At 47.6% G+C, this 24,278-nt stretch overlaps 1 protein-coding gene across 1 annotated transcript in view; it reads left to right on the top strand.

The window, feature by feature from the left end:
* The window catches only part of LOC149460747 (uncharacterized), a 159,673-nt gene that overhangs the window by 5,490 nt on the left and 129,905 nt on the right, over window positions 1-24,278 (top strand). The window contains exons 4-5 of the mRNA XM_089679231.1: window positions 2,081-3,268; window positions 19,956-19,974. Coding sequence (XP_089535357.1) covers window positions 2,081-3,268; window positions 19,956-19,974 — 1,207 coding nt within the window. The remainder of the gene's footprint in view (window positions 1-2,080; window positions 3,269-19,955; window positions 19,975-24,278) is intronic.

The raw sequence follows: 24,278 nt of genomic DNA, 5'->3' as shown, positions 1-24,278 counted from the left end.
ACACTGAACCTTGGGGTACCTCACTAATCACACTGAACCTTAGGGTACCCCACTAATCACACTGAACCTTGGGGAACCCTACTGACACCCCTACACCATTCAGAGTATGAATCATTAACCACTACTCTCTTAATATGATCTTTTAGCCAGTTTTCTATCCATTTACATTCAGATTTTTCCAGCCTATAGACTTTACCTTACACATTAGCCGTGTGTGGGGAACTGTGTCCAAGTATACCACGTCCACCGCCACCCCTCTGTCCAAGTATACCACGTCCACCGCCACCCCTCTGTGCAAGTATACCACGTCCACCGCCACCCCTCTGTCCAAGTATACCACGTCCACCACCACCCCTCTGTCCAAGTATACCACGTCCACCGCCACCCCTCTGTCCAAGTATACCACGTCCACCGCCACCCCTCTGTCCAAGTATACCACGTCCACCGCCACCCCTCTGTCCAAGTATACCACGTCCACCGCCACTCCTCTGTCCAAGTATACCACGTCCACCGCCACTCCTCTGTCCAAGTATACCACGTCCACCGCCACTCCTCTGTCCAAGTATACCACATCCACCGCAACCCCTCTGTCCAAGTATACCACATCCACCCCTCTGTCCAAGTATACCACGTCCACCGCCACCCCTCTGTCCAAGTATACCACGTCCACCACCACCCCTCTGTCCAAGTATACCACATCCACCCCTCTGTCCAAGTATACCACGTCCACAGCCACCCCTCTGTCCAAGTATACCACGTCCACTGCCACCCCTCTTTCCAAGTATACCACATCCACCGCCACCCCTCTGTCCAAGTATACCACGTCCACGGCCACCTCTCTGTCCAAGTATACCACATTCACCGCCACCCCTCTGTCCAAGTATACCACGTCCACCGCCACCCCTCTGTCCAAGTATACCACGTCCACCGCCACCCCTCTGTCCAATTATACCACATCCACCGCCACCCCTCTCTCCAAGTATACCACATCCACCGCCACCCCTCTGTCCAAGTATACCACGTCCACGGCCACCCCTCTGTCCAAGTATACCATGGCCACGGCCACCCCTCTGTCCAAGTATACCACGTCCAAAATCATCCCTCTTTCCAATGATTTGCTCACCTCCAAACTAACCTGTTTCATGATGGTTTAATCCCAGCTCACCTCTACATGTTGTCTACAGTAAACATTTAAGCTTCCACTGATTACAGAATACTAATACTGTGAGTCCTGACCCTTATACTATATAACTTGTACATTACATACTCCTGACCCCTGCACTATATACTCTATGTTGTACATTACATACTCCTGACCCCTGCACTATATACTCTATGTTGTACATTACATACTCCTGACCCCTGCACTATATACTCCATGTTGTACATTACATACTCCTGACCCCTGCACTATATACTTTATGTTGTACATTCCATACTCCTGACTTCTGCTCTCCCCCTCCCCCCACTGCTATATATACACACAATATGGATTCTCTTTTGTTCCCCCCATTTCCTCCCAGCTGGACATTTTATATCGGATGATGTGATTGGAGCACAGACTTTTACATGGTGATAATAATGTGATAACATCCTCCAACTTTGGACCCTTAAACAGAAAGTGATAATGAGGGAGGAGTCAATACCCCAATGATGGTGGTCTTCAGGATCAGTCCAGTCTTCATCTTGGTTGTTCTCCCCCCATCCTCACTCTCTGACCTCTGGTGGGGCTCAGCCCCGCTGTTCTTCATGACTAAATCATGAACTAAATAAGGAAGTGCAGTACTTCTTGTGTTGGGAAGATGGCGATGAGTGATAGAGGGGGTGGGGACCCTCGTCCTATAATCCCCTCATCACTGTCCCTCCTATAAAAGACAGTTCTGGTTGTTTCCTCACTCTCTGACTAAGGTCCATGAATAAAGAAATGACCTGGTAGGAGATCAGAGGAGCCATTTCCTAGTTCCCTTGAGGGTGGAATTGTAAGCTCCTCAGAGACCAAGCTGCCTGATGTGGGCGGAGTCCTGGTTTGAGGGAACCAATCAGCTCCTGTCTAGTAATCCTCTTTGTCTTTGTATTTTAGTCCATGGCCAGGAGATGAGGAAAACCTCAGAGGATTGTCTCACTTTGTCTCCAGACTGGAAAGTAGAAGATGAGGACATCACACAGTATAGTCCAGGAGAAAACCCGGCTCCATCCAATGTCCATCCGGCACCACCCAGTGTAGATGGACCATCGGATTCCTCGTATCCTGAGGAACCTCAGACTGTGCGGGACCGGGCCGGCCTTCCAACAGGGAAGAGGTTCTCCTGTACTGAGTGCGGGAAGCGGTTTCGTTCTACATACTATCTTAATGAGCATATAAGATCTCACACGGGGGAGAAGCCTTATCTCTGTCCTGAGTGCGGGAAATGTTTTTCAGAGAAGTCTAGTCTGTGCAAACATCAGAGATCTCACACGGGGGAGAAGCCATATTCCTGTCCTGAGTGCGGGAAATGTTTTTCAGTGACGTCCAGTCTTTACACACATCAGAGATCTCACACAGGAGAGAAGCCGTATTCCTGTCCTGAGTGCGGGAAAAGGTTCTTTTCTAAATCTGGTCTTAATGTGCATAAACTGTCTCACACGGGGGAGAAGCCGTATTCTTGTCCTGAGTGTGGGAAATGTTTTGTAGAAAAAGCAAAACTTGTCAGACATCAGAGGTCTCACACGGGAGAGAAGCCATATTCCTGTCCTGAGTGCAGGAAATGTTTTTCACAGCAGTCTTGTCTGCGCAAACATCAGAGATCTCACACAGGGGAGAAGCCATATCCCTGTCCTGAGTGCGGGAAATGTTTTTCACAGCACTCTAGTCTGCGTGAACATCAGAGATCTCACACAGGGGAGAAACCATATTCCTGTCCTGAGTGCAGGAAATGTTTTTCAAAGAAGTCCTATCTTTCCATACATCAGAGATCTCACACGGGGGAAAAGCCGTTTTCCTGTTCTGAGTGTGGGAAATGTTTTTCAAAGACGTCTCATCTTTACACACATCAGAGATCTCACACGGGGGAGAAGCCATATTTCTGTCCTGAGTGCGGGAAATGTTTTTCAGATAAGTCCAGTCTTCACACACATCAGAGATCTCACACGGGAGAGAAGCCGTATTCCTGTCCTGAGTGTGGGAAATGTTTTTCAGTGAAGTCCAATCTTTACAAACATCAGAGATCTCACACGGGGGAGAAACCATATTCCTGTCCAGAGTGCGGGAAATGTTTTTCAGAGCAGTCTAGTCTGCGCGAACATCAGACATCTCACACAGGGGAGAAGCCATATTCCTGTCCTGAGTGTGGGAAATGTTTTTCAAAGAAGTCCAATCTTTTCACACATCAGAGATCTCACAAGGTGGAGAAGCCATATTCCTGTCCAGAGTGCGGGAAATTTTTTTCAGACAAGTCCAGTCTTCACATACTTCAGAGATCTCACACGGGGGAGAAGCCATATTCCTGTCCAGAGTGCTGGAAATGTTTTTCAGACAAGTCTAGTCGTCACACACATCAGAGATCCATTGAGATGATGAAAAATGTTGTTACTGAAAAATTACCCCTAGGTGGCACTTGAACCCTTTTCCTGCCATGGATGTACTAATGTTGTACTGACCTACAAAACTGCTTCCAGCTGGTCAGGTGACTACAACATACTGTCATGGCTTCCCCCTTCTGCTATGAGCGCCTGGTCTGCTGAGCTTCCCTGCACTCCACAGCCCCTCTGCCTGTCCTCTAAGATGGCTCCCCACAACTCTAACATGCACCTGCATCACAGATCCCCCCACAGCACCTATCCCCCACAGCACTGATTCCCCCTCCCCCCACAGCACTGATCCATCTGTGGCTCCCCTGCTTCTGGCTTCTCTCCCCTCCCACTGGCTGCAGCTGCTGCAGGGGAGCCACAAAGGGATCAAAATATCTAAATACTTCCCCATCACTAAAACTCCCTCCCTGTGCTGGGACCTCCTACTGATGTCCCAGCCCCCCCTCTGTGCAGTGCTGCTGTCTGACTTCCCCTCCTGCCCCCCACACTGGATGCAGCTGCTGCTGGGGTTAGAGATCAGTGTGGTGTTCAGGATGGAGAGTGGGGAGTTGGCATGTCATATTTGCCAGCCCTTTCTGAATGAACACAGTGAGTGATTGGTACCAATCACTCCTGTGGTCATTCACTGAAGCATAGTAAAGGGTGTTTCCTGGCCTTCAGTTTTGTGAATGAATAGGAGCCTCTGTACAGCATCTTCCTACAAATCTCACCCATAGAACAATATTGGAGATAACAGCAGTATTGTCCTCACCAATCACAGCCCGGATATTTCCCAGTACAGGTCAGGAGGGGGAGGGGGATGGGTTATAGTACAATAAGGGGCCCATAGACATGACATGACAGAGACCCTCATAGATACAACTTTGTCATGTGATCTATCAGGAAATGACCAGATTGGAGGACAGTCTCGTGTCTGGGGGGTACCTGCACACAATGGGGGCTCCTCAGGGATTATTGTGATTGGACAGGGCAGAATACCCTATAGGTCCCCCTCATAAACCAACACTGGGAGGAGTCTGTGTACTCCTCCCCCTCCTCTCTGCATACAATTAAAATAGCCCTGTCATGAGAGCAATATGTAGAAATCCTCCAAACCATCAGGAGACGGGAAGAGGATAAAAGACCATGGAAGAGATGGGACTGAGTGTAGTGATGGATACCAGAAGGTGGGAGATGGTTCTAGAAGATGGGGAGAAGTACGGTGCATGTACTCACATCTGGGAGGTTGCGGGGAACCCATCCAGGGATCAGACAACCTATCTGAGGACTGGTGGTGAATATGTCTCTCTCACTGAAGTCAATAGGTGGTCACCCTCCATGGTCATCGGGGAATTCCAGATCATCACATACTATGCAGGATTTGGATCCCGGTGGAGAACTTTCACCCCAAGAAAAATAGAGGGTGAGGTCAGCAGAGGAGCCCATAGTAAAGGAGGAAACTCTGAAATGTTTTCTTCAGAAGGTCGGAGTTTACTGGACAAGTGAATGTAAAATACACCATCAACGCGTTTCATGGCTTCAAAGTGTCACTTCATCAGGACAGTTGTAAGAAGACGATATAAAAATAGGGAATGAAGTAACAGTCCAGTATATCGTATTATAAAGACCCGAGTCACATACAATTCATGGACAGGACTGAGATTTATAGCATTCAGGATTTGTATGATGTTAGACAAGGTGAAGAGATATATGGAGAGGATGATCAATACATGGAGAAATCAATCTATTCTATCATAGAAGGGAATCAATAGATCAATAAATGACATCAACCAATCAATAAGAGCCATTTCATGGGATAGATTTATCATTCTGTGCACTGGTTATGTTGGAGGATCAAACCGTGATCACTGGATATAGGAAACATTCCTATTGATCTGATGATTGCTGGCATGGATTCCTGATTGATTATTGCTGGGAATAAAGTCCAATAAACACGCAGATTTGATGGGATTATTGATAGAAAAATCTCTTCATATTCCATGGAATAAATATGTGTAGAATAGTTTGGATTTGATGGAATAAATCTCTATAAAAAGACTTTGTGGGGTTTGTTGGTTCTTTTCTATTCCTCTCTAGGTCTGGATTTCAGGAAGAAGAAACAATTCCTCCAATTTCTAGTGGATGGTGAGGAGGGGAGAGATTTGGGGGAGTTTTGTACATACAGGAGGTAATAGAGAGAATCTGGCTAGTAATTGATGAGAGATTTCAGTGGAGAGTTCCATTGGTGAGAATTCAGGGCTGGGGGCACTGCTGGGGCCTGGAGGGTTCTGATTGGACCACCTGTACATGTGCCGTTTAATTTGGAGGTGTGCATTGCTGGGGCCTTGAGGATTCTGACTGGACCACCAGTACATGTGCCATTTATTATGGGGGTGTGCATTGCTGGGGCCTGGAGTGTTCTGATTGGACCACATGTACATGTGCCGTTTAATTTGGAGGTGTGCATTGCTGGGGCCTGGAGTGTTCTGATTGGACCACCGGTACCTGTGTCATATTAATCTGGGGGCTGTGCGTTCCATCAGTGGAATGATTCTGGAAGGATGAGCTCCAGCTATGTATATGGGTGATGTCCTGGGGGGGTTTTCATGCTTCTATGCTTAACTGCCATGCATGCCCAGGGCTTTACATCTTCCCCCAGCAACATTGAGCTCAGCCGCTGCTCCTATAGAATAAAGCACACGTGTATGTGCGGCATTTAAACACAGGAATATGATCATGCACAGCGTATTTCATCTACATGGATCCCTTGTCTGCACATAATATTCTACCCATAAAGCAAATGTACCTTTAACCCATTCCTGATGACCGTACACATATATGTGGTCACACAAAAGTGGGCCTTAACTTCTTCCCTCCCAGCCTATTATAAAATAACAGCCAATTGGGATCCCTATTATCCCGTGAGGATGTCATATGACGTCATCCTGGGATCATGCCTCACGTGTGCCCTATGGGCCAAGCTCCATTGTGATCTGTCACAGCTGATGACAGATCACTACACTGGCCAGTGTCAAAAGATCACCATGACCAATCCCAGCAGATCACATGATAGTTGTAGACAATGAAAGGCTTCCTTTCATGCCATTCACTGCTTACAACTATGCTGCAAGCTGTGATTGGTAACAGTGATCACATGTACAGACTTGGCCAATCACAGCCCATCTGTAGCATGTGATCACCTATGGCCAATCACAGCTTATCATAACAAAAACTAATCTGTCAAACAAATCTGATTTCTTTTTATGAGGTGAGCAAAACCTTGGACAGAAGGGTGGCTGTGGACGTGGTATACTGGGACAGAGGGGTGGTGGTGGATGTGGTATACTTGGACAGAGGGGTGGCTGTGGACGTGGTATACTTGGAAAGAGGGGTGGCAGTGGATGTGGTATACTGGGACAGAGAGGTGCACGTGGTATACTTGGACAGAGGCGTGGCAGTGGATGTGGTATACTTGGACAGAGGGGTGGCTTTGGCATTGGTATACTTGAACAGAAGGGTGGCGGTGGACGTGGTATACTGGGACAGAGGGGTGGCTGTGGATGTGGTATACTTGGACAGAGGGGTGGCGGTGGACGTGGTATACTGGGACAGAGGGGTGGCTGTGGATGTGGTATACTTGGACAGAGGGTTGGCAGTGGACGTGGTATACTTGGACAGAGGGGTGGCAGTGGATGTGGTATACTTGGACAGAGGGGTGGACGTGGTATACTTGGACAAAGGAGTGGTGGTGGATGTGGTATACTTGGACAGAGGGGTGGCTGTGGATGTGGTATACTTGGAAAGAGGGGTGGCTGTGGACATGGTATACTTAAATAGAGGGGTGGTGGTGGGTGTGGTATACTTGGACAAAGGAGTGGCTGTGGATGTGGTATACTTGGACAGAGGGGTGGCGGTGGATGTGGTATACTTGGACAGAGGGGTGGCGGTGGACGTGGTATACTTGCACAGAGGGGTGGCGGTGGACGTGGTATACTTGCACAGAGGGGAGGCGGTGGACGTGGTATACTTGGACAGAGGGGTGGCGGTGGACGTGGTATACTTGGACAGAGGGGTGGCAGTGGATGTGGTATACTGGGACAGAGAGGTGAACGTGGTATACTTGGACAGAGGCGTGGCATTGGACGTGGTATACTTGGACAGAGGGGTGGCTTTGGCATTGGTATACTTGAACAGAAGGGTGGCGGTGGACGTGGTATACTGGGACAGAGGGGTGGCTGTGGATGTGGTATACTTGGACAGAGGGGTGGCGGTGGACGTGGTATACTGGGACAGAGGGGTGGCTATGGATGTGGTATACTTGGACAGAGGGTTGGCAGTGGACGTGGTATACTTGGACAGAGAGGTGGCAGTGGATGTGGTATACTTGGACAGAGGGGTGGCGGTGGACGTGGTATACTTGGACAGAGGGGTGGCGGTGGACGTGGTATACCTGGACACAGTTCCCCACACACGGCTAATGTGTAAAGTAAAGTCTAAAGGATGGAAAAATCTGAATGTAAATGGATAGAAAATTGACTAAAAGATCGTATTCAGAGAGTAGTGGTGTTATTAGTGGTGTACCCCAAGGTTCAGTGTTATTAGTGGGGTACTCCAGGGTTCAGTGTTATTAGTGGGGTACCCCAAGGTTCAGTGTTATTAGTGGGGTACCCCAGGGTTCAGTATTATTAGTGGGGTACCCCAGGGTTAAGTGTTGGGACCCTTACTTATTAATATATTTATAAACAATATGGGGTGTGAGATTATAAACCCCATTCCAGTCTTTGCAGATGACACCAAGCTGTGTCGGGGAATAACGTCCTTACAGGATGTCTCCAACTTACAAGCCAACCTCAATGCTCTGTGTAATTGGGGGACTATGGGGCCAATGAGGGCTAATGGTGATAAATGTAAGGTTCTGCACTTGGGGGCTAAGAATATACATGCATCGTACATACTGGGGGGGAGTACAACTGCAGAATCAATGGTGGAGAAGGATCTGGAGGTTCTGGTAGATCACAAGATTATTAATGCCCCCCAGGTACAACTCATTAGTATTACCTCATCTGGAATATGCAGTTCAGTTTTGGGCTCCAATTCACAAAAAGAACATTGGGGAACTGGAGAAAGTACAGAGAAGGGCAACCAAACTGATACGAGGCATGGAGGAGCTCAGCTATGAGGAAAGATTAGAGGAACTGAATGTATTCTCTACTGAGAAGAGGAGATTAAGGGGGGATATGATCACCATGTATAATACATAAGGGGGGGATATGATCTCCATGTATAATACATAAGGGGGATATGATCTCCATGTATAATACATAAGGGGGGATATGATCTCCATGTATAATACATAAGGGGGATATGATCTCCATGTATAATACATAAGGGGGATATGATCTCCATGTATAATACATAAGGGGGATATGATCTCCATGTATAATACATAAGGGGGGATATGATCTCCATGTATAATACATAAGAGGGGATATGATCTCCATGTATAATACATAAGGGGGATATGATCTCCATGTATAATACATAAGGGGGGATATGATCTCCATGTATAATACCTAAGGGGGATATGATCTCCATGTATAATACATAAGGGGGATATGATCTCCATGTATAATACATAAGGGGGGATATGATCTCCATGTATAATACATAAGGGGGATATGATCTCCATGTATAATACATAAGGGGGGATATGATCTCCATGTATAATACATAAGGGGGATATGATCTCCATGTATAATACATAAGGGGGATATGATCTCCATGTATAATACATAAGGGGGGATATGATCTCCATGTATAATACATAAGGGGGATATGATCTCCATGTATAATACATAAGGGGGGATATGATCTCCATGTATAATACATAAGGGGGGATATGATCTCCATGTATAATACATAAGGGGGGGGATATGATCTCCATGTATAATACATAAGAGGAATATGATCTCCATGTATAATACATAAGGGGGGATATGATCTCCATGTATAATACATAAGGGGGGATATGATCTCCATGTATAATACATAAGGGGGGATATGATCTCCATGTATAATACATAAGGGGGATATGATCACCATGTATAATACATAAGGGGGGATATGATCTCCATGTATAATACATAAGGGGGAATATGATCTCCATGTATAATACATAAGGGGGATATGATCACCATGTATAATACATAAGGGGGGATATGATCTCCATGTATAATACATAAGGGGGAATATGATCACCTTGTATAATACATAAGGGGGGGATATGATCTCCATGTATAATACATAAGGGGGGGGATATGATCTCCATGTATAATACATAAGGGGGGGGGATATGATCTCCATGTATAATACATAAGAGGAATATGATCTCCATGTATAATACATAAGGGGAATATGATCTCCATGTATAATACATAAGGGGGATATGATCACCATGTATAATACATAAGGGGGGGATATGATCTCCATGTATAATACATAAGGGGGGATATGATCTCCATGTATAATACATAAGGGGGATATGATCTCCATGTATAATACATAAGGGGGGGATATGATCCCCATGTATATTACATAAGGGGGGATATGATCTCCATGTATAATACATAAGGGGGATATGATCTCCATGTATAATACATAAGGGGGATATGATCTCCATGTATAATACATAAGGGGGGGATATGATCTCCATGTATAATATATAAGGGGGGATATGATCTCCATGTATAATACATAAGGGGGATATGATCTCCATGTATAATACATAAGGGGGGGATATGATCACCATGTATAATACATAAGGGGGATATGATCTCCATGTATAATACATAAGGGGGGGGGGATATGATCTCCATGTATAATACATAAGAGGAATATGATCTCCATGTATAATACATAAGGGGGGATATGATCTCCATGTATAATACATAAGGGGAATATGATCTCCATGTATAATACATAAGGGGGGATATGATCTCCATGTATAATACATAAGGGGGTGATATGATCTCCATGTATAATACATAAGGGGGGATATGATCTCCATGTATAATACATAAGGGGGGATATGATCTCCATGTATAATACATATGGGGGATATGATCTCCGTGTATAATACATAAGGGGGATATGATCACCATGTATAATACATAAGGGGGGATATGATCTCCATGTATAATACATAAGGGGGGATATGATCACCATGTATAATACATAAGGGGGATATGATCTCCATGTATAATACATAAGGGGGATATGATCTCCATGTATAATACATAAGGGGGGGATATGATCACCATGTATAATACATAAGGGGGATATGATCACCATGTATAATACATAAGGGGGGATATGATCACCGTGTATAATACATAAGGGGGGATATGATCTCCGTGTATAATACATAAGGGGGATATGATCACCATGTATAATACAGAAGGGGGATATGATCACCATGTATAATACATAAGGGGGGATATGATCTCCATGTATAATACATAAGGGGGGATATGATCTCCATGTATAATACATAAGGGGGGATATGATCTCCATGTATAATACATAAGGGGGATATGATCTCCATGTATAATACATAAGGGGGGGATATGATCTCCATGTATAATACATAAGGGGGGGATATGATCTCCATGTATAATACATAAGGGGGGATATGATCACCATGTATAATACATAAGGGGGGATATGATCTCCATGTATAATACATAAGGGGGGATATGATCACCATGTATAATACATAAGGGGGGATATGATCTCCATGTATAATACATAAGGGGGGATATGATCTCCATGTATAATACATAAGGGGGATATGATCTTCATGCTGCTTTTGATTCAGTGCTGCGTTGAAGGAGTGCATAGAAGAAGCAGTTAAACACAGCAGTTGAACTAAAGCAGCAGGAAGACACAACAACAGCACAAAATTCTACTGCATGCTGGACAGACTGCAAGCAAACACCCTGGGAAACATCGCTTACATGCCTGAGTCCCACTCCATGTACCTTTATAATATGTCCTTTCTTTTCCTTTTCATACTACTATCCTCTGTTCCCAAATCTCATTTCTTTACCCCTCTGCTCCACCCCAAAACTTGTACATCTCCCCCTCATTGCTATCATCTCCCGACTACTGTTTTCATCTCCTCCTGCTTACCCAAACACCAGGACTGGAAGGCATGTGCACTCGTGTCTCCCATGTTACTTTCTTCACCCTTCTTCTTCTCTTAACCTCTGGGGATATCTCCGCTCCTGAGGGGCCTCCGCCCCCATCGGTACCCTCATCAGCCGCTCCCAAGGTCCTGCCATCGCCCAGGAGGAGTACTGGGCGCCCTGTCCCCTGCGGCCTACCGCTGCCTCTAAGCCTCGCTACTGCCCAACACCTTAACCAGGACGCCACCGTCCGCACCAGTGAGAGGAGGAGCTGCCACCACCGCCTCCCCTACCTACAGCTGCCACAGTGAGAGGAGAAGCAGCAACCACCCCCACCGGCACCAAGATGGCAAACCACCACTACCAGATCTGCTTCCCTGCTCCCCACTTTGTATCACATAACTGTGCCCCTGCCACCGCACAGCCCCGAGCCCCGTCCAATCCGGCAGAGGCAAGCCTGCCACGCAGCCTCCTGCACCCACTGATGCCGGGCCCCTTAGCACCCTCAGTCGCTGGCCCCCAGCATCCACATGCACTGGCCCACAACACCCACTGACGCTGGGCCCTACTGCGCCGACCAACACCTAGCCCACTCCACCTCCAGATGCTGGGCCTTCAGCACCTCCACTCATACCAACCCCAGGTTCAACTTGACCTAAAGACTTGAACCCTTGTTGAAAGCCACCACATCTGCACCCCAGACTTTCACCACTCAAGCGCCCCTGGAAACCGTCCATCCACACCTGATCCCCTCCCCCTTCTCTCCTAAACTCCAGCCACCAGAAGACATATCGACGAGATATGCCTCTGCCCGCTGGGCTATCGACAACCAAGCCTCCCATCACTCCTATCCGCCCTCCCAGGCACCTCCCAAAATGCCTCTTCCACTCCTCCTTCATTTTCCTCTCCTCTGTTCCCAAAATCCATTCACTATAACCCTCTGCTCCTCCCAAACAATTGTATATCGTGTCCTCACTGCTTCCTTCACCCCTCTACGGCACCCACCACCTCCTCCTATTACTCCACTCTCCCACTGACCCAAACACCTCCACTAGTAGTTTCTCATGCTCCTGCACATCCCGCTCCCATGCCACCTTTCTCATCCTTCTCCTCCTCCTAACCGCGGGGGACATCTCCCCGAATCCTGGCCCTCCACCACCTCCCTCACCCACACAACACCCTCCCGCCTCCACATCCTGCCTCAAACCCGGAACTTAGTATCTGTCCCCCTGCTCCCTAAAATCACCCCCCATTTTCATGTGCACTCCTGAACGCCCGATCGGTGTGCAACAAGCTTACCGCCATCCACAACCTCTTTGTTTCCCGCTCCCTCAACCTCCTAGCGATCACGGAAACCTGGATCCAGGCCACTGACTCTACCTCCCCTGCAGCACTCTGCTACGGAGGTCTCACCTGGACCCACTCACCCAGGCCCAACGGTCGTAAAGGTGGTGGGGTTGGTCTGCTCCTGTCACCACAGATCACCTTCCGAGTCCTCCCAAACCCCCCCTCCCTATCCTTCTCCTCCTTCGAGGCCCACTGCGTCCGACTATTCTCCCCAACCCCCCTGAAGATTGCTGTGATATACCGGCCTCCTGGATCCATATCCCGCTTCCTGGATGACTTTTCCTCCTGGCTACCCTTCTTCCTCTCCTCTGAGCTAACCACCATCATCCTTGGGGATATCAACATCCCTGTCAACCTCGACAACCCGGACACATCCCATCTCCTCCACTTAACCTCCTCTTTTGCACTTGCACAGTGCATACAATCCACCACCCACTCCGACGGTAATATCCTTGATCTTGTCTTCTCCAACCGCTGAGTTCCCCACAACCTCACTAACACCCCCTTCCCTCTCTCTGACCACAACCTGATTACCTTCTCTATCTCCTCGTCATCCAACGCCTACCCCTCCAAATGTCACACTATTACCAGCCGTAACCTCCGCAACCTTAACCCTGCCCCCCTCCACTCTGCAGCTGATCAACTCCACGACAGCATCCTCCCCGTGTCCTGCCCCAACTTGGCTATGACAGCCTACAACAATGCGCTGTCAATAGCCCTTGACTCACTAGCACCTTTAACCACACACAACATTAGACCCCGACCGCTCCAGCCCTGGCAGACTGATCACACCAAAACCCTCAAATGACACAGTCGTATCCTGGAGCGACTATGGCGCAAAACCAAATCCCAACAAGCCTTCACCCGCTACAAATCTGCATTCCACACCTACACCTCCTCCCTCCACGCAGCCAAACAAGCCTACTTCCTGACCCTCATCAAGGCCCTCTCCTCCAATCCTCACCGACTTTTCTCCACCTTCAACTCTCTACTCTCGCCACCCCCACCTCCACCCAGCACCTCACTCACCGCCCTTGAGATTGCCAATCACATCAAAAACAAGATTGACACAATTCGCAAGGACATCGCCGTAACTCACACTCCCTCTCAACCTGTCCCCTCTCACACAGTTGCCCCCTCATCCCCCCTCTCCCTTGACATAACCAGCAGGGACTTCATCGCTGCTCAAACTCCCTCCAACCCCGTTCCCCCTCACTCAGCTACCCCCTCATCACCCCTCTCCCACGGACCCACCACTGCTCTGACCTCCACTTCCACCCCACCCTTCATTCCTCATACTGAAGCCCCCCAACACTTCACACCTTTGACCTTACTACCATCAAGGAAGTCTCCAAGATCCTCTCTGATGCCCGCCTCATCACCTGCCCCCTCGACCCTATCCCCTCACAACTCCTACGACCTCCCTCCCCCTCCATCCTACGCTCCCTCACCCACATCTTTAATCTCTCCCTCTCCTCAGGCACTTCCCCTCCCCTCTGAAATATGCACACATCACCCCATACTTAAAAAGCCCTCCCTGGACCCCAATGACCCAAACAACCTCAGACCCATCTCCCTGCTCCCATTTACATCTAAACTCCTCAAGCGCCTCGTCTACACCCGCCTATGCTCTCACCTCAATGACAACAACCTCCTCGACCCCCTACAGTCCAGCTTCCATCCCCTACACTCCACCGAAACTGCCTTATTCAAACTCTCCAATGACCTGCTAACCACCAAAGTTAATGGCCACTATTCAGTGCTCCTACTCCTTGACCTCTCTGCGGCCTTCGACACAGTCGACCACCCCCTCCTCCTCAAAAAACTACACTCCCTCGGCCTCAGAGATTCTGCTCTCTCCTGGCTCTCATCCTACCTGTCACAACGCTCTTTCAGCGTTACCTATAATGCCACCACCTCCCCCTCACTCCCCCTCTCTGTTGGGGTCCCTCAAGGCTCTGTCCTTGGGCCCCTTCTCTTCTCCATCTACACCTCCTCCCTTGGCCAACTCATACACTCTCACGACTTCAACTACCACCTATATGTCGACAACACACAAATCTATCTCTCAACCCCCCATCTCACCACCTCAGTCTCCGCCCGAATCACACACCTACTGAGCGACATATCTGACTGGATGTCGCTCCATTTCCTTAAACTGAACCTCTCCAAAACCGAGTTTCTTGTCTTCCCCCAGCCTGGACACCACCCCCCATTGACTTCTCCATCACATCCAACAACGCCACCATCAAACCCGCCCCGCAGGCCAGAGTACTTGGTGTCATTCTGGACTCCAACCTATCCTTCCAGCCCCAAGTCCAATCTTTAACAAACTCGTGCAGACTCCACCTCCGCAACATCGCCAAAATACGCACGTTCCTAACCCCAGAAACCACTAAACAGCTCATCCACTCCCTCATCATATCACGACTCGACTACTGCAACTCCCTCCTCACTGGCCTGCCTCGCCGCAGGCTATCCTCACTTCAGTCAATCCTGAATACGGCTGCCAGACTCATTCAACTTTCCAACCGCTCCATTTCCGCCACCCCCCTCTGCCAATCCCTCCACTGGCTTCTGATTGTGCAATGGACCAAATTCAAAATCCTAACACTGACGTACAAAGCCGTCCACCACACTGCCCCGAACTACATCACTGACCTAATATCCAAGTACCGCCCAACACGCACACTCCGCTCCTCACAAGACCTCCTTCTCTCTAGTTCCCTGGTCTCCTCCTCCCATGCCCACCTCCAGGACTTCTCCAGGGTGTCACCCATCCTCTGGAACGTTTTGTTGACACATCTACAATAAGGAAAACATTAAACAAGAATGGAGTACATGGGAGGACACCACGGAGGATGCCATTGCTGTCCAAAAAGAATATTGCAGCACGTTTGAAGTTTGCAAAAGAGCACCTGGATGTTCCACAGCACTACTGGCAAAATATACTGTGGACAGATGAAACCAAGATTGAGTTGTTTGGGAAGAACACACAACACTATGTGTGGAGAAAAAAAGGCACAGCACAGCAACATCAAAACCTCATCCCCACTGTGAAACATGGCGGAGGGAGCATCATGGTTTGGGGCTGCTTTGCTGCCTCAGGGCCTGGACGGATTGTTGTCATTGATGGGAAAATGAATTCCAGAGTTTATCAAGACATTTTGCAGAAAAACGTACGACCATCTGTCCGCCAACTGAAGCTCCGCAGAGGATGGGTGATGCAACAGGACAATGACCCAAAGCATACAAGTAATTCAACAAAACAATGGCTGCAACAGCACAGAATACGCCTTCTGGAGTGGCCCAGTCAGAGTCCTGACCTCAACCCGAATGAAATGCTGTGGCATGACCTTAAGAGAGCGATTCACACCAGACATCCCAAGAATATTGCTACACTGAAACAGTTTTGTGAAGAGGAGTGGTCCAAAATGACTCCAGATCGTTGTGCAGGTCTGATCTGCAACTACAGGAAACGTTTGGTTGAGGTTATTGCTGCCAAAGGAGGGTCAACCAGTTATTAAGTCCAAAGGTTCACATACTTTTTCCTCCCTGCACTGTGAATGTTTACATGTTATGTGCAATTAAACCATGGCAACATCTAATGTTTGTGTAGTATTATGTTCAGCAGACTGTGTTCTTCTATTGTTGTGACTTAGATGACGTTCAGAGCACATTTTATGCCCAATTCATGCAAAACTCCAGGTAATCCCAAGGGGTTCACATACTTTTTCTTGCAACTGTATATATACTGTATACATCCGGATAAACCATTGACTAGAAGCCAGAATCAGCTTCAGGGATATGTAAAATAAATCTTCCCCGGAGGAGGGAAATGATAATAATTTATACTGCAGGTAAAATGACGTCACATCACCTCCTGTGCTCACCAGAACCGTTATCGGACTAAACAATGTATCTGGAGATATAAGGGGAGTACAAGTTATCTGAGGAAAATGAAAGTTCTAGTTCCCAATATGGACTGTATGGTGTCAGTGATGTCAGCTTTCAGTGCGCTCACTTAAGGGGGTGTCTGTGTCCGTCTGTTGTCCCTTGTCTCCTGTCTTGTGAGGTCTCTTTGGTGATGTGTGTCCTCTTCTCTGTCCGTCTCTTACTTTTATCCCTCCAAATAAAACCTAGGAGGGCAAAGCTTCTCTCTCCTCACAATGACGTCAGACTAGGTGCTATTTTCTCTACTAATTGATTTCAGTGACCTGAAGGGGGCAGTATAGGATGAGGAATTCTCTGACATGTCTTCTGGAACATGACAAGGGTTGACCTTTAACCTCGGCTGGTAAGGACATGACTACATTTAGAGAGAACTGCTTTTCTGCCAGGTTTGGTGTCACACAGACTGGTACCCATGTCACTGCAAATAATGTATTACTGAAAGTGGTTGTAAACCTAAAAAACACAAATCAGTCCAATCCTGCAGTTGGGTAGATTTTACCTTTACTGAGCCATTCAGCTTAGTCTGGTATCTTGAAGCAATCCCTTTCTCCAGAAATCCCGCCTGATCTTCTGAGCAGAATAAATCTGACACCAGCAGAAATATGGTGTCACCACTCCCCTTCTCCTGTGAGTGACAGGCTGTGCTGAGGAGGAGACCAGTATGAGCCTCCATGTAATACACTGCAAGGGGTGGGGGAGGGGGTGTCCTCTCCATGCTGGTCTCTGCCTTCACAAGATCCACAACTCAGCACTCATCAGCACCAGTGATTGTTCTTGAGCCGAGGCTGGAGGGGGTATAACTGGGGGATTGTGTGACATCATATCTCCACCTACTATTTTCTGGTCCTAAACCACGCCCACAGACCAGCAGATTTTGGAGGGCGGAGACAAGCTAAAGGAGCATTTTTCTGCAGTACGCTCACAGCTGTATGTATGTTTACATTAAAATGTATTCATTTATGGAAAAAAGTAATTTTTTTATATTTGGGTTTACAACCACTTTAAGTGATTCTGGAGAAAACAAAATCTAGTAATATATATCAAGTAATGTATTAAGTGATTCTGGAGAAGAAAATAAATCTACCTATATATCCTACAAAAAGATGAGGTCATTATACTGAGACTTCTTATCTCACGTCTTCTGTAACATAACAACGTTGTAATACAATGAACTCAAACTGATACTTTATAATGTTACAAACAGAATATCCCCAACATACCAAAATGTATTAATTGATAAAACCAATGAATATAAAATATATATATATATGTGGAAATGGAATATAGTAATATAAACCTGGATGACATAAGTAAGCAAGCATTCACTTCATGTAATACTAATAATAATACAATTGACATTTTTGGATCAGATATTCCTGTCACATAATAATAACACCATATACAATGTAAGGTATAATATGCACTCTTTCCAGAGGATCATGGGAAATAATCATTGTGACCAGTTCTTGTGTCCTTTGTTCAACCTAGACATGGACTCATCCATTTATCTTACCACTTGGTGTCATGTCTAGTCTCCATCTTGTAGCCGTCTGATACCACCATACCTCCCCCCAGATTTATAACCTGGGAACATAAGCTGTAACCACCTTGGAATGCTCTTAGAATCTGTGTTCAGAAACCATGAAATAGAATATACAGAACAAAATGGCTTCCAGCAAGTCCATGTAGAGATGATAAGTTCAGCCTTCCTGTTTCATTCTGTGAGCCCAGAACAGTTCCGTCATTTCCCCCCTTTTTCTCCATGGTATTCAGGTGAACAACCTAAGACATATCTGGGACAAAGGTCGGAGTATAAGTCATTTACTCCAAAGAGTGAGGCCTTTCTTCATCCTGGATTGAGGAATGTTTTCCTCTTTTCATCCAAACTGATAACGGCATGGTGGTGTCCTAATCAAAATTAAATGAACTGCAAAGTAGTTGTTTCCACCATCATACCCAACATCGAGAATACAAAGCTTGTAATCAAAAATCTGATGAATTACTTTGCTCGTTCATTTGTAGACATTGGTTGAGTAGTGAATGTTTTCCTGGCGTGTTCCAACATGACCCGTACTCTTGCTTGAGCTCGGTTTATGTGACAGTATACCATTCTTGTATTTCCACAAGTTGTAGCTGGGATATGTTGTAGTTTCTCTGATTGGATATCTTTGGATTCAAATTCACAAAGATCTTCTGAGATAATATCTCTCTTTCTGTTACTAAGAATCCTGGAACATCTTTCCTGATGAGGGACCCGGTCCAATGATAGGTTCGGACTTGAGGTGTACACCAAGGATAAAGACCATCCGAACGATTGCTGTGTCTTTGGTAGCCATCCACATCTTTACCAAATAATAATCTGGTCTGTTTAGACCAGGGGTCCTCAAACTTTTTAAACAGGGGGCCAGTTCACTGTCCCTCAGACCGTTGGAGGGCCGGACTATAGTTTAAAAAAAAAACTATGAACATATGCGGACACAGTACAGGAGATGACCAGAGACTGCGGATATAGTACAGGAGATGACCAGAGACTGCAGACATAGTACAGGAGATGACCAGAGACTGCAGACATAGTACAGGAGATGGACCAGAGACTGCGGACATAGTACAGGGGATGACCAGAGACTGCAGACATAGTACAGGGGATGACCAGAGACTGCAGACATAATACAGGGGATGACCAGAGACTGCAGACATAGTACAGGAGATGACCAGAGACTGCAGACATAGTACAGGAGATGACCAGAGACTGTGGACACAGTACAGGGAATGACCAGAGACTGCGGACACAGTACAGGAGATGACCAGAGACTGCGGATATACAATGGTGGTGGGCCGGCCGCTCCATAAGACACACAGACATTTCCCCCCAAGTGTGTCTTATGGAGCGAAATAGTGCCCCATCATTGGTGCCAGTGGGAGGACTAGTGCCCCATCATTGGTGTCAGTGGGAGGAATAGTGCCCCATCATTGGTGTCAGTGGGAAGAATCGTGCCCCATCATTAGTCTCAGTGGGAGAAATAATGCCCCATCATTGGTGTCAGTGGGAAGAAACGTGCCCCATCATTGGTGTCAGTGGGAAGAAATGTGCCCCATCATTGGTGTCAGTGGGAGGAATAGTGCCAATTGTGCAAGTTCTCCCACTTAAAAAGATGAGAGAGGCCTGTAATTGGCATCATAGGTAGACCTCAACTATGAGAGACAAAATGAGAAAAAAAATCCAGACAATCACATTGGCTGATTTGGAAAGAATTTATTTGCCAATTATGGCAGAAAATAAGTATTTGGTCACCTACAAACAAGCAAGATTTCTGGCTCTCACAGACCTGCACCTTCTTCTTTAAGAGGCTCCTCTGTCCTGCACTCATTACCTGTATCAATGGCACCTGTTTGAACTTGTTATCAGTGTGGCAAACATGCTCATCCTTGTTGGAGCGGAGTCCCCCTTCAACTCCCTTTTCAGTTTTCTATCTGTTTATCTGAGGCATTTTTCAAATCACTCCTCACATCCCCCCTGCATTCCTGTGAGTCAAACGTTATCTTCTGGCAGATGGTGTGGGGGGTCAACCAGGTTAAGACATCCTGCGTCCAGCAGTCCAGCAGTCATAAAGGTTGTAAAGTGTATTTCCTCCCCCATCAAGATAAGAAAACTGCACATTCCTCAGGTGAACTGTATGTTTCATATCATGGGGGATGAGTTGTAGTTAGAGTTCCCCAATGACTACTCCCAAAACGTGTAGTCAGAGCCCCCCCTCCCTTCCCCTGAGGGACCTTTAAGAGAGTAAGTGAGTTTGACTCACAGACAGTCAGAGATCTCCCGGCAACATCGTAACAAGGGGAGATCAAAGAACCTTTCTGCTCTGCATCTTGAATTTGCTAAAACCAGGCAAGGCAAGTAACTTACCCTGTAATTTCCTCGCTATTCTATGTTTGCTGTGTCTTTATATACATATATATATATTCTTGTGACATCTTTGTAACTATTTATTTTGCATCCAACGCTTTTAGCAATAAATCTTTCTTTCTGAAAGTGTTAAACGGTTTCTAAGCGCTTACTTGCAATTCACGAATCCCTGCCTTTGAAGAGACGCTACTGGTTGGTTATATCTCTGTATGGTAGGTCTGCGGGCCATGCTATATAGATCAATATTTCAATCAATATAGTGTATATTTGATAACGGGAGTTTCCCAGTCTCCGACAAAAGTGGTGGTGGCAGTAGAGGGTTAGTTGTGTAACTAACCCGACCCAGTAACAAGCGCATTCAGGCTGCAGGCACCGATTGTGGTCCATTAGCTGGGCAATCGCTGTGTAGGGTGCAGCTGGGTGGGGCCTTGTTACGCGCGTCACACCGCGGTTTTGGATCGGCCGGCCCTTCGGTCACGAGTTTGGTGAGAAGGTCTGGTGTCTGACGCCGTGGGCGTGACGTATTACTGTTAGTCGCGGCTGTGCGATTGTCGCCTGTTGGTGGCGGCGACCGCGGGTCGTGACATATTGTTGGCAGCGTACGTGGGATGATTGCAGTAAGAGCTTCAGTGCAGTGTTAGAAGTTGGCTCTGTACTGAAAGGATTGTAACCTTTGTGGAAACAGTCCTTAGAAACAAGTGGTGCATATTTTATTTTATATATATGTGTGTATAGAGAGACACATAGCAACAGCTCCTTCTTTTCCTACTTTTCTCTTCTCTTCTATCTTTGCTTGCAATCATGCCTGGTGAAGCAGATTACGAGAAAATGAGCAAAGGTGATTTGAAAGTTGAATGTGCCTCACAAGGATTGGACGTCGGTCGCAAAACTCGTGAAGATTTGATTAGTGATCTAGTGGAGTATGATATCCGAGCAAATCAGAACTCGGGGGAACTTGAACATGGAGTGGTTCCCGTTACCCACATTGCCAGTGGCTCAGAGACGGCCTCACAGGATGGGCATACAGAGACTGACACTGGAGGATCACCAAAGGTTAACGTCACACCACCGCCTGAGTGCGCTAGCAACGTGGTGCCCGTAACCAGCAGAGACTCTCCTCAGATGCAGGAGGCCCTAAAACGCCTCCTGGAGACAGATTTGGAGGCATACCTGCGGTTCATGGAACGCCAAGCAGCGGCTGACAGAGAAGCTGTGGAACTCCGGGCTGACAGAGAAACTGCAGAGCGCCAAGCAGCAGCTGACAGAGAAACTGCGGAATGCCAGGCTGAGAGAGAGGCGGTGCAGAGGGAAGCTGATCGTCGGCACGAGCTGGAGATGGCAAGGCTCCAGCAGCGGCCGGGTCAGAACCTCGGGTCCCTAGATCACACAGATCTCTTTCCGTGGGCGCAGCCAAGTTTCCAGTGATGGAAAAGGACAGTGACATTGACACATACTTACTGTCCTTTGAAAAAACGTGCCATCAGTACCATGTGCCCCAAGCTCAATGGGTTCGGTACCTGACACCAGGGCTACAAGGCAAGGCCCTGGAAGCATTTGTTGAATTGCCAGAGGGGCAAGATGATGACTATGAACGTTTAAAAGAAGCCATTATCCGGAAGTACCAGATGACCCCGGAAGTGTACCGCAAGTGGTTCAGGTCCATGCAGAAGGGACCTGGGGACTCTTACACGGATGTGGCAAGTCGCTTACGTACCACATTCCGACAGTGGACTAAGGGACTGAAAGTTGATTCTTATGAATCTTTGGAGGATCTCATGATCAGAGATCAACTCTTGCACATTTGTCCAGCAGACGTCAGACAGTTCGTCTTGGAGAGGGAGCCAGCATCTACTACAGCTGCAGAAGACCTGGCAGATACCTTCGTCCACACGCGAGTGCCTGAACCTCGCAAGGCTCCTCCAAACAGCTGGAAAGGGGGGAAATCGTCCCTAGCAACCTCTCCTACTTCGGTGAGTCAAGCTTCACCTCTGCCCAACCCTGCAGCGCTTGGAGCCAAGCCATTCCTGCCTGACACCCACAGATGTTTTGCCTGTGGGAAAGCCGGACATCTCAGGACCCAGTGTCCTGAGCAGAAGCAGATGACATCATCGGGCCAGCCAGCCCGCAACTCTTCCTCCGTGCTGCTGGTCAGTAGGAAACCTCGGGGACCCAGCACCAACCTACAGCCGGTCATCGTTGGCAACCGGACCGTAACAGGCTTACGTGACACTGGAGCTGAAGTCACCTTAGTCCGACCCGAGGTGATAGAGGACACAGACATCATCCCCGAGAAGTTCCTGACCCTCACCGGAGTGGGGGGAACCCGTTCCTGCATACCCCAGGCATATGTTTTCATCGACTGGGGTGCAGGGAGGGGGATGAGGCAGGTAGGAGTCTCTGATGATATTCCCACAGCTGTCCTATTGGGGGCCGATCTGGGCACCCTTATCTCCTATTATGCCCCTGCTAAGGACTCTCCGGATGCCCCCCTGGAACTCTCGGGACCTACCAAGGTACAGTGTGCAGATATTGAACTAATGTCTGGGCAGCCTGTGGATGGACAGAGGGAGGGGGCTGGGAAGGGAGCAGGGTGGCAAGATTCTCCATTAGCTGGAGAGGGAGAAGAAATCCCCTTGTTGTGGAAGGTAACGAACTCAGGTGACATGGACAGTAGACAAGTAACTGTTGATAATGATGAGGACAATGATGTTGCAAATGCCTGTAATGTTGATGTCAATGTCGGTAATATCATTAGTAATGTCATTAATAAGGTCAGTAATGTTGATGGTTCTGATGATACTAATGAGGCATCCCTCACCTTAGTGGTCACCCGCAGTGCAGCCCGGGTAGCTAAGGCACAGACTCGGGTCTCAGAACAGCAGGAGGACGTCCCTGACCCCTCCCCTTCTTCTGACCCAGTGGACTCTGCCTCCAGGGAGTCTCAGCAGCTGTCATTGTTTGCTACAGGACCTTTGGCTGGGACCTGTAGTTCCACATTTGAGGCTGCCTTACTGACAGACCAGACACTAGAGCAGCTCAGGAATCTGGCTAATGGCCCCCCTGCTGAGAATGCTAAACAAAAGGTCTACTGGGAGCAAGGCAGACTTTATAGGGAGGGGCTGCCCACTGAGGGAAGGGGGGCTGACATTGGTAGACGACAGCTTGTCGTGCCTCATCCCTGTCGGGGACAGCTGCTGAAGGTGGCTCATGAGATTCCTCTGGCCGGGCACCTGGGAATCACGAAGACGCGAGCCCGATTGATCCATAAATTCTTTTGGCCCACTATGTTAGCGGACATAGCAGATTACTGTTGGTCCTGTGGTACCTGTCAGCGAGTTGGC

The sequence above is a fragment of the Staurois parvus genome, unplaced genomic scaffold (genome assembly GCF_062004578.1).
Source record: "Staurois parvus isolate SC_StPar_1 unplaced genomic scaffold, SC_StPar_1.0 ptg000221l, whole genome shotgun sequence".
Taxonomy (NCBI): Eukaryota; Metazoa; Chordata; class Amphibia; order Anura; family Ranidae; genus Staurois; species Staurois parvus.
The sequence above is the reverse complement of the archived record's forward strand: the minus strand, read 5'-3'. Positions and strand labels throughout refer to the sequence as shown.